The 17472-nt window shown below is 36.8% G+C and overlaps 1 protein-coding gene across 1 annotated transcript in view; it reads right to left on the bottom strand.

The window, feature by feature from the left end:
* The window catches only part of DNAJC1 (DnaJ heat shock protein family (Hsp40) member C1), a 198001-nt gene that overhangs the window by 4347 nt on the left and 176182 nt on the right, over window positions 1-17472 (bottom strand). The window contains exon 10 of the mRNA XM_024129642.1: window positions 317-365. Within this exon, the coding sequence (XP_023985410.1) occupies window positions 317-365 (49 nt within the window). The remainder of the gene's footprint in view (window positions 1-316; window positions 366-17472) is intronic.

The raw sequence follows: 17472 nt of genomic DNA, 5'->3' as shown, positions 1-17472 counted from the left end.
CTGAAGGACGCTTTGTGTGTGTGGTGGCAGTGGTGGACACTGTGGGGAAATGGCGCAGACTGGCTTTCCCCTGCGTGCCCCCCCCCCCCGCCCCAATACTAGAGAAGAACAAGGTTTTTACAGTTCTTCAAACTTATTAAGTACATCTTAGCACCACTGTGTGTGCAGGGCTGCATTGGCTTGTGGGTGCTTGTAATTCGATCCCTTTCACAGAGATGACCAGTAGAGTCCATTGGGCAAAACAAGTTATCCTAAAAAGGGATTTATTTTGAAGGCACGGCTTTAGATTAATGGGGTGGAGTGGGTGCTGACTCACCTGGGGAGCAGGTAACTGCATCCTTCAGTTGCTTGGCTTTGGTTGTCACCTGTTTCAAAATGTAAAAGCAGAGAAAATCTGACTTTCCATATGTCTACTGTAGGTCAGGTGACCTCTTTCACAGAAGGTCCGTGTGAAGGAACAGGGTTTACTGAATCTTAGGCCTGGATGGACCCTCAGTCATCAGTTCAGTCCATTTTTCTAACCAACATGGAAATTGAAGCCCAGAGAGATTAAATGAATTACTCCAAAATATCCATCTAATCAAGTGGCAGAGTCAGAACAAGAATTCAGATCACCTGATTACAGCCCCATTCTACAAGGCTGCCTGTGAAGATGTACTAGTTTCCAGAATCACTATACAAACACGTTGTGTTTTTCAGTCAGAATTTCCTGAAAGAGTATCTTTCTTCACCTGAGAATATTATACCAAGGGGTATTATGAACAATGGGGAAATTTACTCTTAAGCTAACGATGTTATAATATAGAAGTCTTTCTTTTCTTCGCATCCCAGAAAGAAACCCTAAGAGCACCAAGACTGACACTAGCGGAAGGACCTCTTGGTGGAGTAGATGGACCCAAGAACCATGAGACATTTACACACACAAGTGTGGATCCACAGAAATAATGTTTTCTTTCTTCTGTATAAATGGTATTATATTGTACGTCTCACCCTTTAGCTTGCTCTTTTAAATTTAATGATGTCTTGGAGGTCTATAGATAGATTTCCCTTTTTAAAACTGAGATAAAATTTACATAGAGTGGAATGTACAGATTTTTAAATGTACATTTCAATGAGTTTTGACAAAAAACCCCCATGCAACCAACATTCTAATCAAATTATTGAAAATTCCTGTTACCCTAGAAAGTTCCCTGTGCCCCTAAATCCATCTCTACCCTGCCATAGACAACCACTGTTCTGATTTCTATTATATATATTTTAAACAGGAGATCAAAATTAATTAAAAAAAATTAAAGTTGGATAGTTAACTGCCCCAATGCACTTATTAAACAAGCCATCCCTTCTCCATTTATTTAAAAGGTAAACTTTATTAAAATTATATTAAAATTACATTTCATTGTATACATGGAATACATACTTTGTATTCTATCCCCTTAATCCGTGTAAATTCTTGAACCAACATTTTGCTGCTTTAAAGAAATTTGAAAGGAAAACCTCAGAAAGCATGCTCTAACATCCTCAGAGCTCAGAGTTAGAGCTCATATTCAGTTTTGGTTCCGCCTCTGATTAGCTGGGTAACCTTGAGCTATTTCCAATCCTCTCTCTCTCTCTCTCTCTCTCTCTTTCTCTCTCTCTCTCTCTCTCTCTCTCTCTCATGTATTACCCTCTGTAATATGTGGATAAAACTGCTAATACCTTTTGTCTGGTAGGGATGTTTTAAGTTTGAAGTAAGCTCTTAGCATGATACCTAGCAAATGTTAAAGGCTTATAATTACCTATTATAATTGATGTGGATCATTTGTTTTCCATTCATGCAAAAGGGCAGAATTAGAGAAAATATTTAAAGCTGCTTAGAAACACTCTTCAATTTTATTCCCTCTGTGGATGACCTTGCTTCGTATTTTATGGGAAAAAACTTGAAGTTATCCAACATGAGCTTCCCTGACTTCCAACTTTCCCAACTCAACTTTCTGATTGCACCACCATATATCTTTCCCACATTTTATATAACCTACACATATCCTCTTGTACATTTTGAATCATCTCTGCATTACTTACAATACCTGATACAATCTAAATGCTATGTAAATAGTTGCCACTGTGAGGCAAATTCGTGTTTCGCTTTTTACAACTTTCTGGATTCCTCCCCCCGCCCCAAATATTTTCCATCCCAGGTTGGTTGAATTTGCAGGTGTGGTGCCGACCATACTGTGGGGCTTCCCTCTGTAACTGCCATTAAGTGTCTTATTTAGACGTCTCCTAGCTCCTGAAACTAAACAACTCCCAACCTAAACTCACCAACTTCTCTGCTTTCCCTTCCTTTTCCTAACAGTACTATCATCCCAGTCACGTAGGCACAAAACCAAAGAGCCAATTTTTGGACTTTTTTCTCCCTCCCCAACCACCTGCCACATTCTTCACAATACCGATCCCATGTGTTCCCGTCTCTCTCAGATCTCCACCACCTGTATTAGTCCTTCATTCTCTGACTGAATTACTATAACAGCCTTCTAACTGGTCTACAACTTATTTACTAGCAGTTCCCATGGAATAATATCCCCAAGGCAGAGTCCTGATCAGATACCTTTCATGGCTCATCAATGACCATACAACAAAGTCTTCAATTCTTAACCTGACGCACAAGGAAATCCACAAACTGATCTATTTTCTTTCCTGTGTGCATCCTTCCTTTCAGTGAACTAAACAATTAATGCTCCCCAGACGGTCAGAAATTCTCTACTCTGTACTCTTGGCCATTGTTAACATTTGTCTTAAATGATTTTCTTTTCATCATCAAACCTCTCCTTAAATATCTGTCCATCCAGAGCCAAATCATCCTTCGAGATACTTGCAAGTGTGACTTTCTTCTTGAAGATTTCCCAGATGTCCACCACCGGGACTACCAAGTCTGGTGACAATACCTCTCCTCTCTCAATTTCTACTGTATTTTTAAAGATTCTATATTTTTACATCATAATACAATAAAATTACCTTTTCCTCTTTTGTTGCACAGTTCTATGAATTTTAACACATTTACAGATTCATGTAACTATAGGATACACAACCTACATATAGGATATGAAATAATTCTTTTTTTTCTCCTGCATCTTGTTGTCTTATTTAACAAAATATTTTGGAGATTATTCCAGAATAGTACACAAAGACCTCCCCCTTGTTTGTTTCTTAAAAAACAGCTTAACTGAGATATAATTCACATACTATACAATTCATCCACTTAAAGTGTATAATTCAGTGTTTTTTTACTAAATTCAGATATGTGCAGCCATCATCGTGGCCAACTTGAGAACATTTTCATCACTTTGAAAAGAACCCCCATATCCTTTAGCTATCATTCTCCATCCTCCTCATCCCACCCCATCCCTCATCAAGCAATAAGCAACTACAAATCTCTGTCTCTACAGATTTCTCTATTCTGGACTTCCATATGAATGGAATCATATAATATGTGGATTTTTGTGGCTGGCTTCTTTCACTTAGGGTAATGTTTTCCAGGTTCATCCAAGTTGTAGCATATATGAGTACTTTATTCCTTTTTATTGCGGAATAATATTCCATTGTATGGATATACCACATTTTGTTTATCCATTTATCAGGTGATAAACATTTGTGTTGCTTCCATCTTTTGGCTATTATAAATAATGCTGCTATAAACATTCGTGTATAAGTTTTTGTGGGGGCATATGTTTTCATTTCTCTTGGGTATATACCTAGGAGTGGAATTGAGGAGTTATATGGTAACTGTGTTTAACTTTTTGAGGAACTGTCGTACTGTTTTCCAATATGGCTGCACCATTTTACATTCACATCAGCAGTATATGAGTCTTCTGATTTCTTTACATCTTTCCTAAAACTTGTTATTATCCAACTTTTTGTATTATCCCACATCCTAGTGGATGTGAAGTGGTATCTTGTGGTTTTAATTTGCATTTCCCGAATGACTAGTGATACTGAACATTTTTTTTTCATGTTTATTGGCTATTTGTATATCTTCTTTGGATAAATGTATATTCAGATCCTTTGCTCATTTTTCATTTGGGTGAGTTGTCTTTATCATTGAGTTGTAAGGCCTCTTCATATATTCTGGATACAAGTCCTTCATCAAATAAATGATTTGCAAATAGTTTCTCCCATTCTGTGGGTTGTCTTTTCCCGCTCTTAGTGGTGTCCTGTGAAGCACAAAAGTTTTAAATTTTGATGACATCCACATTTGTTTCTTTTTTCTTTTTTTTTTTTTTTTTTTTAGTTGCTTGGACTTTTGGTGTCCTATCTAAGAATCCTTTTGCCAAATCCAAGGTCATGAAGATTTACCCTTCTGTTTTCTTCTAAGAGTTTTATAGTTTTAGCTCTTGCATTTAGGGGAATATTGCAATCTTAACAATGTTAAATCTTCTGATCCATGAACAGGAGATATTTTTCCACTTATTTTGATCTTCTTCAATTTCTTTCAATGCTTTGTAGGTTTTTTTTGTTTTTTTTTTTTGCGGTACACGGGCCTCTCACTGTTGTGGCCTCTCCTGTTGCAGAGCACAGGCTCCAGACACTCAGGCTCAGCAGCCATGGCTCAGAGGCCCAGCTGCTCCGCGGCATGTGGGATCTTCCCGGACCGGGGCACGAACCCGCGTCCCCTGCATTGGCAGGCAGACTCTCAACCACTGCGCCACCAGGGAAGCCCTGTTTTGTAGGTGTTTTTAAAAAAATAAATTTATTTATTTATTTATTTTTGGCTGTGTTGGGTCTTCTTTTCTGTGCGAGGGCTTTCTCCAGTTGCGGTGAGCAGGGGCCACTCTTCATCGTGGGGCGCGGGCCTCTCACTGTCACGGCCTCTCCCGGTGTGGAGCACAGGCTCCAGACGCACAGGCTCAGTAGTTGTGGCTCACGGGCTTAGTTGCTCCACGGCATGTGGGATCTTCCCAGACCAGGGCTCGAACCCGTGTCCCCTGCATTGGCAGGCAGATTCTCAACCACTGCGCCACCAGGGAAGCCCCTGTAGTTTTTAAAGTTTGTATTTTTTGTTAAATTTATTCCCAAGTATTTTATTCTTTTTGATGCTATTGTGAGTGCAATTATTTTCTTTATTTCATTTTCAGGTTGTTCATTGTAGGTATATAAAAATAAAACATTTTTGTAAATTTATGTTTACTTCAGTCTTGATGTACTAATTTTATTAGTTCCAATAGTTTTTTAGCTAATTACTTAGTATTTTGTATACATAAAATCATGTCATTAGCAAATAGGGACAGTTTACTTCTTCCTTTTCAATCTTATTTCTTTTTCTCAGCTAACTGCCCTGGCTAGAACCTCATATAATGTTGAATATAAGTGGTGAGAGCAGACATCCTTGTCTTGTTCTTTATCTTAGCAGGAAGACATCCCCTCTTTCACCAATAAGCATGATATTAACTGTGGGTTTTTAGTAGATGTTCTTTATCAGGTTGAGGCACTTCCCTCTTATTCCTAATTTGTTGAGTGTTTCTATCATGGAAGGATGTTGGATTTGTTAAATGCTTCTATTGAGATGATCTTGTTTTTTAACTCTATTGATATGATTAATTTACATTAACTGATTTTCAGATATTGAATCAACTTTGCATTCTTGGGATAAATTCCACTTGATTAGGGTATATAATTATTTTTATAAGTTGCTGGATTTGGTTTGCTGTATTTTGTTGAGAATTTTTGCATCCATATTCATATGAACTATTAGTCTGTAGTTTTCTTCTCATGTCTTTCGTTTGGTATTAGAGTAATACTGGCTTCACAAAATGTGTTGGGAAGTATTCATCCTCTTCTATTTTAGGGAAGATTTGTGAAGTTTTGGTATTCATTCCTCTTTAAATGTTTGGTAGAGTTCAGCAGTGAAGCCATCTGAGCCTGGGCTTTTCTTTTTGAAGTTTTTTTTTTTTTTTTTTAATTACTAATTCAGTGTCTTCACTTGTTATAGGCCTATTTCGATTGTCTATTTCTTCTAAACTTGATTCAGTTTTAGTAGTTTATGTCTTTCTAGGAATTTGTTCATTTCATTTATATCTAGTAGAAAAACAGGTATCTAACTTCTTGGCATACATTTGTTCACAGTATTCCTTTACAGTCCTTTTTATTTCTGTAAGGTTGGTAGTGATGTCTCTTTTTTCATTTCTGACTGTATTGAGTCCTTTTTCTTTTTTGTCAACCTAGTTAAATGTTTGTCAATTTTATTGATATTTTCAAAGAATCAGCTTTTGGATTCATTGACTTTTCTCTATTTCTTTTCTAGTCTTATTTCATTAATTTCTGCTCTACTTTTTATTATTTCCTTTCTTCTCCTTCAAGTTTAGGTTGTCATTTTCCCATTGTCTTAATGTGGAAGATTGAATTATTGGTTTGAGACCTTCTTTCTTAATAAAGGCATTTACAGCTATAAATTTCCCTCTACGAATTACATTAGCTGCATTTCTTAAATTTGGGTGTGTTGTGTCTTCATTTTTCATTTGTCTTTAAGAATTTTGATTCCCCTTGGAATTTCTTCTTTGATTCATTTGTTGTTTAGGCGTCTGTGGTTTAATTTAGACATATTTATTGATTTTCCCAATTTCTTCCCTGACACTGATTTCTAATCTCATTCCTTTGGGATCAGAGAATATACTTTGTATTATTTCTATCCTTTTAAACTTATTGAGGTTGTTTGATGGCCTAGCATATGGTCTATCTTGGAATATATTTCATGTTTACTTGAAGAATGTATATTCTGTTGTTGTTGGATGAGGTGTTATAGAGATGTCTGTTAGGTCTAGCTGGTTTATTATCATTCAATTTTTCCTTGTTAATCTTCTGTCTAGTTGTTTTATCCATTATTGAAAGTGGAGGCATTGAAGTTTCCCACTCTTATTGTTGAATCATCTGTTTCTCTTTTCATCCATCTCAGTTTTTGCTAAATGTATTTTGGTGCTCTGTTATTAGATGCACATGCTTTTAACTGTTATATTTTCCTGGACTGGCCTTTTGATTATTATAAAATGTTCCTCTTTATCTCTAGTAAATTTTTTGTTTTAAAGTCTACTTAATCTAATATTAGTATAGCCACTCCAGCTTTCTTACGATTGCTATTTGCATGATACCTTTTTTCTATTCTTTTACTTTCATTTTATTTCTATCTGTGAATCTAAAGTGTGTCTCCCGTAGACCACATAGAGATGAATCATGATTTTTTTATTGTGTTGGATAATCTCTCTTTTGATTGGATTGTTTAATCCATTCACATTTAATGTTGTTGATATAGCTGAATTTGATTTCTTTTAACTTTTAATGTCTTTTTTGTTCCTCTATTCCTCTATTGTTGTTTTCTTTTGCATAAGTGAGTATTTTCTAATGTAGCATTTTAATTAATGATTTTTTTTTTTTTTTTACTATATTGAGTTTTGTTTTTTTTTAAGAGGTTGCTCTAGGGTTTACCATATACATCTTATGACAGTCAGCTTCAGATTTATACTACCTTAATTCCAGTGATATACAGAAATATTACTTCAATATAGCTCTATCCCTCGGGCCCCTGCCCCAACCCCAACCATTTTTTGGCCATGCTGTGTGTCTTGTGGGATTTTAGGTCCCTGACCAGGGATTGAACCCAGGCCCTCGGAAGTGAAAGCATGGAGTCCTAACCACTGGACTGCCAGGGAATTCCCTAGCTCTATTCCCTTTACCCCCATACTGTAGTATGGCCATTATACATATTGTATCTATTCATGTTACAAACTCAGCAATATTATAATTACTACTTTACCATCTGTAATGGTTTACTCAGCCCCATACAGCTTTGCTCCCACCCACCTCCTTTGTGCTGTTATTGGCAAATATATTAGACAAATACTACCTTTCTATATGTTATAGGTCTGACAGTAACATATATCTATTATTTGATACAATTGCTTTCTAAATCAGTTAAGAAAAGAAGAAAACAGTTATTAATACTGTCTTTCATAATTACCTTATTACCTTTACTGGTGTTCTTTTTCATGTGGATTCAAATTACAATCTGGGGTCACTTGCTTTCAGATTGAAGAACTTCAGTTTTTGCTATCTTGAAATTTTTTATTTTGCATTCATTTTGATAAATAGCTTTGCTGGATGTAGGATTTCTGGTTGGCAAGTTTTTCTTTGAGTACTCTGAATATGTTATTCCACTGTCCTGGCTTACGTGGTTTATGCTGATAAGTAAGCTGTTAATCTTATTGGTGTGTGTGGGGGGGGTTCCCTTGTTAGTCACAAGTCATTTCTCTCTTGCTGCCTTCAAGGTTTTCTCCTTATTTCTGACTTCCAGCATTTTTATTATGATGCATCCTTTGTGGATATCTTTGAGCTTATCCGACTCAGAATTCAGCAAGTTTCCTGATGTATATAGGTTAGCTTTTTTCAATCTATTTGGGAAATTTTCACCCACCATTCTTTGGATTTTTTTTCCCCCTCCTTTCTCTCTTTCCTCTCCTAACTCCCATTATGCGTATGTTGGTGTGCTTAATGGTGTCTCATTTTTCTCTGAGGCTCTGTTCACTTTTCTTCTTTTGTTTTTCTCTCTCTGTTCTTCAGCTTGAATACTCTCTGTGGAGCATCTCTAGTGAATTTATTTATTTATCTTTGGTTGTGTTGGGTCTTTGTTGCTGTGTGCGGGCTTTCTCTGGTTGTGGTGAGCAGGGCCTACTCTTCATTGCGGTGTGCAGGCTTCTTGTGGTGGCTTCTCTCGTTGCAGAGCATGGGCTCTAGGCATGCGGGCTTCAGTAGTTGTGGCACGTGGGCTGTAGACCGCAGGCTCAGTAGTTGTGGCACATGGGCTTAGTTGCTCTGCGTCATGTCGGATCTTCCCGGACCAGGGCTCGAACCCGTGTCCCCTGCATTGGCAGGCAGATTCTTAACCACTGTGCCACCAGGGAAGTCCTCTAGTGAATTTTTAAAATTTCAATTATTGTACTTTTTAACTCCAGAATTTCCACTTGGTTCTTTTATTTCTTTTAAAATAATTTCTATCTCTTTATTGATATTATTTGTCTGATGCAACACTGTCATTATATCTTCCCTTGTTTCTTTCATCATTCTTTCCTTCAGTTCTGTGAACATATTTACAAGGGTTACTTTGAAGTCTTTATCTGTGAAATCTGACGTTTGGTCCCTCTTATAGGGCAGCTTCTATTGCCTTCTGTTTTTCTAATGTACGGGTTATATTTTCCTGTTTCTTTTCATGGCTCATTATTTTTGTTCAAAACTGAACATTTAGATAATATATTGCAGCAATTCTGGTTAGTGATTTTTCTCTCACCACACCCTTCCCCAAGTTAAGGTCTGTCGTTATTTGCATGTTTGTTTAATGGATGGCTGGATTTAGCGAAGCCTACGCCCCTCTGCCCCCTACAGCATTAAGCCTCTGATGTCACTCCTCAGGTACTGCAGGTATGGGTATCCCCAGTCATCTTGGGATGCTCGTGGTATTTGTAGGACTCTCTTCCTCTCTCTACCTGACCACACCCATTAATAAACTACATTAACGGCTGACTGATGCTTTATTGTTTACAAAATGCCCCAGGGCATAAATTGCTCTACAATCAAATCAAATCAAATTGTGGCTCCTTTGAAGGAATGGTTTCTGAAGGCAATGTTTGATATTTATTCTGACTCCCGGAGGACTCCTCCTAGAGAAGGAGTTATTATCCATGAGTTGGTTTGAGAATACATGGTTAGTTATTCCTTGTAGTGACAGAGAATTCTGAATACAGTACATGTCTTCCTTGGCTTATGATGGAGTTATAGCCCAATAAAGTTTCAACAAGTTTCAATAAGTTGAAAATGCTTACAATACACCTGACCTACTGAACATCATAGCTTTTAGCTTAGCCTGCCTTAAACATGCTAAGAACACTTACGTTAGCCTAAAACTGGACAAAGTCATGTGACACAAAGCCTCTTTTATAGTAAAGTGTTGAATATCTCATGTAACTTATTGAATACTGTACAGAAAGTGGAAAAAAGAATGGTTGTATCAGTTGTTCACCCTCATAATCACTTGGCTGAGTGGGAGCTGTAGCTGCTGCCACTGCCCAGCATCACGAGGGTGTATTGTACTGCATATGACTAGCCCAGGAAAAGACCAAAATTCAGAATTCAAAGTATGGTTTCTACTGAAGGTGTATTGCTTTCGCACCATCATAAAGTTGAAAAATAGTTAAGTTGAACCACTGTAAGTAGGGGACCATCTGCATATATCACAACCTGGCCTATCCACACCACACAAAACAAATAGCTACTATAATCTGAGTCTTTCAGATCCTCAGTTCTAAATAATAAAACGAATGGGATGTCACTATAGTCATCTTTGAGCCATACTCTTCTCTCACTTAAAAAGGCAACTTAGAACCTATAAGAAAGAAGCAAAAAGTACAACCGGTCAACTTTCCAATTCTATGTAGTCCAACATTTATTTTAATATTCTATCCTCTTAGCCAAGTCCATATCTCCTGGTGCCATAAGACGGTTGTATAACAATGATAACTCTAAGTGATCCTTTTTTTCTTGAGAATTTCTCTTCATTAGTTTCTGTCTCAGGAGAAGGCATGTATATGGCAATGATGGCAAAATATTTGTTTTGGGGGCAAATTTGGCATCCTCAGCAGATCATTTATTATTCTAGGCCGATTAAGAAGCTTCCAAATAAGTGACAGTCTAATAATAAAGCTCACTGGCTAGGGTGTCTCTGAGTATGGCAGTATGCCACTTCAGGAAAGGAAAGTCATCCTTCAGTGAGCATTGGTCACCACCAATTCTATTTCTTTCCTATAGCTCTAGATAACTTCAATTACATGGGTGTCAGTTTGCTTTTTTTTTAAAGGTATAATTGACAAATAAGATCGTAAGATATTTAAAGCGAACATGATGATTTGATATATGTATACATTTAAAAGGATTCCCCCTATTAAGTTAATTAACATATCGATCACCTCATATATTCACTTTTGTTGTTGAGAACATTTCAGTTCTACTCTTAGCAAATTTCAATTCTATAATACAGTGTTATCAACTGTAGTCACTATGTTATACATTAGATCCTCTAACTGAAAGTTTGTACCTTTTTACCAACCTCTCCCTATTTCCCCCATCTCCTAGTCTTGGCAACCACTTTTCTACAATTTTTCTATGAAGCTTGACTTTTTTTTTGGCTGAATAATACTCCATTTTGTGTGTGTGTGTGTGTGTGTGTGTGTGTATAAACACATTTTCTGTATACGTTCATCAGTTGATGGACACTTAAGTTGTTTCCATATACTGGCTGTTGTGAATATTGTTGCTATGAAATAGGGAGTGCAGATATCTCTTGGAGATAATGATTTTGTTGCCTTTGGATATATACCCAGAAGTGGGATTACTGGATCATATAGTAGTACTATTTTTAATTTCTTGAGGAACCTTCATACTGCTTTCCATAGTGGCTGTACAAGTTTACATTCCCACCAAAAGTCTACAAGGGTTTTCTTTTCTCCACATCCTCACCAGCATGTTATCTCTTGTCTTTTTCGTAACAGATATCCTAACAGGTTTGAGGTGATATCTCATTGTGGTTTTGATTTGCATTTCCTTGATGATTAGTGATGTTGTGCATCTTTTCATATACTTGTCCATTTATAGGTCTTCTTTGGAAAAAACGTCTATTTAGCTCTTTTGCCCATTTTAAAATTGAATTCTTTTTTTTTTTTGTATTGTGTTGTATGAGATCCTTGTATATTTTGGATATTAACCCCTTATTGGATATGTGGGTGTTTTCTCCCATTCCATAGGTTTTCATTTTGTTGATGGTTCCCTCGCTGTGCAGAAGCTTTTTAGTTTGATGTAGTCCCACTTGTTTTATTTTTGCTTTTGTTACCTTTGCTTTTGGTGTCAAATCCAAAAAAATCAACACCAAGACTAATGTCAAGGGGCTTACTCCCTATATTTTCTGCTAGTTTTATGGTTTCAGGTCTCATGTTCAAGTCTTTAATCCATTTTGAGTTAGTTTTTGTGTACAGTATAAGATAGAAGCCTGGTTTTATTCTTTTACGTGTGGCTGTCCAGTTTTCCCAACACCATTTATTGAAGAGACTATCCTTTTCTCATTGTATATTCTTGGCTTTGTCAAAAATTAGTTGCCTGTACTAGTAAAATAAACCAGTGGATTTATTTCTGGCCTCTCTATTCTGTTTTTAATGCCAGTACCATACTGTTTTGATTACTATCACTTTAAAAGTTGAAATCAGAAATGTGATCCCTCCAGGTTGTTCTTCCTTCTCAAGATTGCTTTGGCTATTTGGGATCTTTTGTGGTTCCATACAAATTTTTGGACTGTTTATTCCAGTGAAAAATGCCAGTCGAATTTTGAGAGGGTTTACACTGGATCTGTAGATTGCTTTGGGTGGTATGGACATTTTAACAATATTAAATTCTTCCAGTCATGAACACAAAATATCTTTCCATTTATTTGTGTCTCATTCAATTTCTTTCGTCAGTGTCTTAAGAGTTTTCAGTGTATAGCTCGTTCATCCTCTTGGTTAAATTTAAAACTAGCACTTTATTCTTTTTGATGCTATTGTAAATGGAATTAATTTCCCTTTTTGAGAGTTTGTTGTTGGTGTACAGAGTTACAACTGATTTCTGTATACTGATCTTGTAGCTTACGATTTTACCGAAATAGTTTATTAATTCTAACAGTTTTGGTGGAGTCTTTAGGGTTCTCTATATGTAATGTCATGTCATCTGCAAATAGAGATGACATTGGAGGTGACATAGTCATCACCAAATTTATTTCTCTCTGATAGATCTAGATGACTTGGGTAACATGGGTGCCAATTTAGTCATGAATGTTTAGTATTACTTCTCTCACCTACTCTATAATGAATTTTTCAGTTACTCATTCTGCTTTTATATCATGTGCAATTGTAGAAGGTATGGTCTCTTCTAACTTAATGGAGATTTATGACTTTTTTCTAGCCTCCTTTTGGGAGAAGACCTATAGGTCCATACAGACAAGACTTCTCTTCTTTCTCAGTATGTGAACAAATAATATTGTGGGCCACTGGCTTAGGCGGGCTTTTGGATAACACTACCCACATGTGTATTAACAGTTACATGGATTGTAGAATTGTAGGGAAATTTGTTTCATCATGTTCTGATTCCAAGCAGAAAATACTTTATAATCCTTCTTCTTAATGTAGTTATACCTAAAGCTGTCTTTAAAATTCTTATGAAACGGGGGCTCTATGAGCAAATCTGGGATATATAGGTTAGGGTGGAGTGAATGAAAAAAACCTAAAATAGGTTTCATTCCTTCCAGTGAAAACACTGATGAAAGTAACAGAAAATTAATTAACAAAATGAAAACTATATTCCATAGGGTACAGTTAGGATCAGTGGATAGTTACATTTTCTACTCAACGTACAGAAGAGTTTTCCATTTTTCTGAGCTATATAAAGTGTATACTCTTATTCCTGGCATCCTCAGATAACTCAGAAAATAAATGTTGGCTATTAGTGATAACGTCAAGTCATATTTTTCAGATTCTGGCTGACTTAATGATATTTTAAGTATTCTAATAATAAAAATTATGTAACTGTGAAGTTCATTACAGTTGGACCTCGAGTAACACAGGTTTGAACTGAGCAGATCCACTTACATGTTTTTTTTCAATAAATATGTACTAAACTACCACACAATCCACCGTTGGTTGGATCTGAGGAGGCAGAACTATGGATACACAGGGCTGACTATAAAGTTATATGTGGATTTTCAACTGTGCCGGGGACTGGTGCCCCTAACTGTCATGTTGTTCAGGGATCAACTGTATTTTCATTCAGTTGTATTTAATTTTGGCCAACTTTCTGCTGAATCTAGCACTCGTTATAACCAGGAGCTACTGTAGTTTTCAAATAAAAAATGGCATTCTGTTACCTGAACATTAAATAAACCACCTGAAAAATGTTTCCAGCTGGTAGAGAGCAGTGCTGTTCATTCTTTTTTTTTTTTTTTTTTTTTTGCGGTACGTGGGCCTCTCACTGTTGTGGCCTCTCCCGTTGTGGAGCACAGGCTCCGGACACGCAGGCTCAGCGGCCATGGCTCACGGGCCTAGCCGCTCAGCGGCATGTGGGATCTTCCCGGACCGGGGCACAAACCCGTGTCCCCTGCGTCAGCAGGCGGACTCTCAACCACTGCACCACCAGGGAAGCCCTGTTCATTCTTATTATTTCTCCAATGTCTTTAAATTTTTCTCTGGATCCTCTGTCTGGATAGAAAATACAAGAAATAATAATAGTGTACATCTTAATCACTGACAAAGAGGGCCTTCCATTAACTTCCTGATCACCTCTATAAGTAATGTAGATGGCCATTTACTGGGAGAAAATACCTATGCCAACAGACAGTAGTGTAGTTTTGCAGATATTTTTAGTCTATCAGCAAGATATTGCAACAAGCCAACATACATTCACCCACTTTCCTCTTTTTTAAATGGGTTACCCAAATTTTTAGCACAAGGAAGCAATTTTACATTGCATTAACACATTAGCATCTGCTCAAGCGTCACCATCTATTGACTTGCTGCATCTCTAAGCCATACATAAGACAGAGTTAAGCAAATAATTCAGGGTAGTAAAATAAATCCCACCATAAAGTACGATGCTATCCCCAGACCATAGATTATACTGTGAGAAACCAGTTCCTTCATGAATAAAACATCCATGGTATTCAAAGTGAATATCATTGTAAAAGTAAATTAGATCTAGACTTTAAAGTGGATACTATCCTCTTGGTAAGATACAGGGTTCTGATGAGTGAGTACATATTACAAACTCAATATATTAGTAATATAGGACACTAAATAAGATCCAGGAGAAAACATAAATGGGAGATATATATAGAAAAATTTTCATGCAATCTGCAAGTATGCTTTGCTTGAATGAATCATTGAGGAAGATGAACAAGTGTTCAGTTAGAGCTTAACGAGATGCTGAATATTTCTGTGGATCAAATATTCAAAGGAAAGCAACTGCTTTTGGAGCTCTCTGGAGTTACAGCCCCATGGACTGGCCAGTGTCTTGGGACATGAAATACCTTGCTCTCAGATTTATCCTCCTTTGGCCCAGAACCTCAGAAAACCAAGAGATTTCACTTTGAAGATGATATTTGATCTAGGCATGGCTGACAAAGAATAGTGCTGTCCTACACACAGGGTTAGGGTGTAAAAATCAAGTCTTTGCTGAACTAAGAGGACAGTGTGGCTTAAATAAGAGTCAAGCAATCTGGGTTCTAGGCCCAAGCTGCCATTAACTAGCTCTGTGGCCTTGAACTTTTATCTCTTTCTAGAACTCACATCTGTAATAAGTGATTATTATAAGTGATTTACAATTGTGTAATGGTTCATAATAACAAAGTATTTTCATGATGCTATCACATTTCACCCGCCAGCTACCCCATGAAATTCATATCACAGGCGAAGAAAGTGAAGCTCAGAGTAATATGGGGACCTACAAAATCACACAGCCCATAAATGGTAGCAAAGTACACCAAAGCCAGGTTTTCTTTTAAATTCTGTTCTCTTTCCACTTTACTTCTTTATCCATAAAACAAAAGATTGCATTAATGATTTCTTTTTAAATCAAATATTCTGTGATTCACTAGATGTGACATTATTTTAGTATTATTATTTTTTTGGCTGCACCACGTGGCATGTGGAATCTTATTTCCCCAACCAGGGATTGAACCTGGGCCCTCTGCAGTGAGAGCGTGGAGTCCTAACCACTGGACTGCCAGGGAATTCCCTAGATGTGATATTATTAATGAACTATCTATCTTTCAATTTAGGTGAAGTACCAAAGATTTATTAAGTAAGTATTGACTTAGCACATCACTATACTGAGAACAGTGGTGTATGTGTAAGGTCTAGTCTTATCCACCTCAAGGAGCTTCCAATGTGGTTATTCCTTTTCATACTCATTCAACAGATTGCCAATTAATTAGGACTGTGCTTATAAGAAAGAAAATCATTGTTTATTGCTTTAAAAGTTTTTTACTTCTAAATCAATGTTGGCTAAAGTAAGGAAAGAGCAATCCAAAACAGGCTTGTGTATTGACAGTTTGGGAGTCTGGCCTCACCTCTCATGAAGGCCAATTCTGTACTACTTTACCCGAGTTACTGCCAATCACCAACTAGGTGAATTTAGTAAAGATTCAAGACCTTTGTACTTTGATTTCCCCAGTGTGTGTCACAGAGATCTGTTGGTGATACCTGTCACCCTACTGATGTATAAACAGGCTGGGTGGATATCTTGTTCCTCTCTCTCCACTATTCTGTTTGCCCCTCCTTAAGCTGTGTCCTCTGTGGAAGAAGACAACTGAACCAGATAAAAGAAGGACATTCTCTGCACAAGGGTCTGCAAGTAGTTATTACTTTGCTAGAACATTCAAATTAGCCCTCAAGGCCCTTTGATGGGGGAATATAGACAGGCAAAAATATTAACAGATGGCTCTAGAATTCCACTAGTAAAGCTGTTTTCGGTGAGGAGATGGTCTGGCAAGTGTTTCAGTAGAGGTTGAATGTTCCTACTGCCCTCCCGGCCTAGGTGTCAGCTGTCAAGTACCTTACTGTTTTAATTACCATAGCTTTATAACATGTTTTGAAAACATGACGTGTGATGCATCCAAGCTCTGTTCTCTCTCAAGATTGTTCTGGCTATTTGGGGTCCATTGTGGTTCCATACAAATTTTAGGATTTTTTTTCTATTTCTGTAAATCAATAAAGCTGTTATAATAAAAAAAATTAAAAAGAATGAGGTAGGCCTATATATACTGACATGGAAAGATATAAAATATTTTTTCTTTAGATTTTTAAAAGTAGTTTTAAAAATCAAGGTAATATGTGCCCCGTAGCGGGAGAGGCCACGGCGGTGTGAGGCCCCCGTACCACAAAAAAAAAAAAAAAAAAATCAAGGTAATACATGCAGACAGCTTAAAAAAAAATCAGTTTACAACAAGGGCTTCTGATGAAAAGCCATGTACCCTACACCCAGAAGCATGCATTTCTGTTCACAGTCTTTTTTTGAAATTTTAAAATTTTTTCTGAGCATTGTTTTTTTTAACCATTAAAGAAAAAACTGAAGTATAAAAAAATTTACAATGTTGTTTTGGTTTCAGGTGTACAGCAAAGTGACCTGGTTACACACACATACACACACACACATTTTTTTTCAGATTCTTTTCCATTACAGGTTATTACAGGATATTGAATATAGTTCCCTGTGCTATACAATAGGTCCTTGTTGTTTATTTTATATATAGTAGTGTGTATATGTTAATCCCAAGCTCCTAATTTATCTCCCCCCTGCCATTTCCTTTGGTAACCGTGAGTTTGTTATCTATATCTGTGAATCTATTTCTGTTTTGTAAATAACTTCATTTATACAATTTTTTAAGAT

The sequence above is a fragment of the Physeter macrocephalus genome, chromosome 11 (assembly GCF_002837175.3).
Source record: "Physeter macrocephalus isolate SW-GA chromosome 11, ASM283717v5, whole genome shotgun sequence".
Classification (NCBI taxonomy): Eukaryota; Metazoa; Chordata; class Mammalia; order Artiodactyla; family Physeteridae; genus Physeter; species Physeter macrocephalus.
Note: the sequence above shows the minus strand (reverse complement) of the source record. Positions and strands in the feature narration are given on the sequence as shown.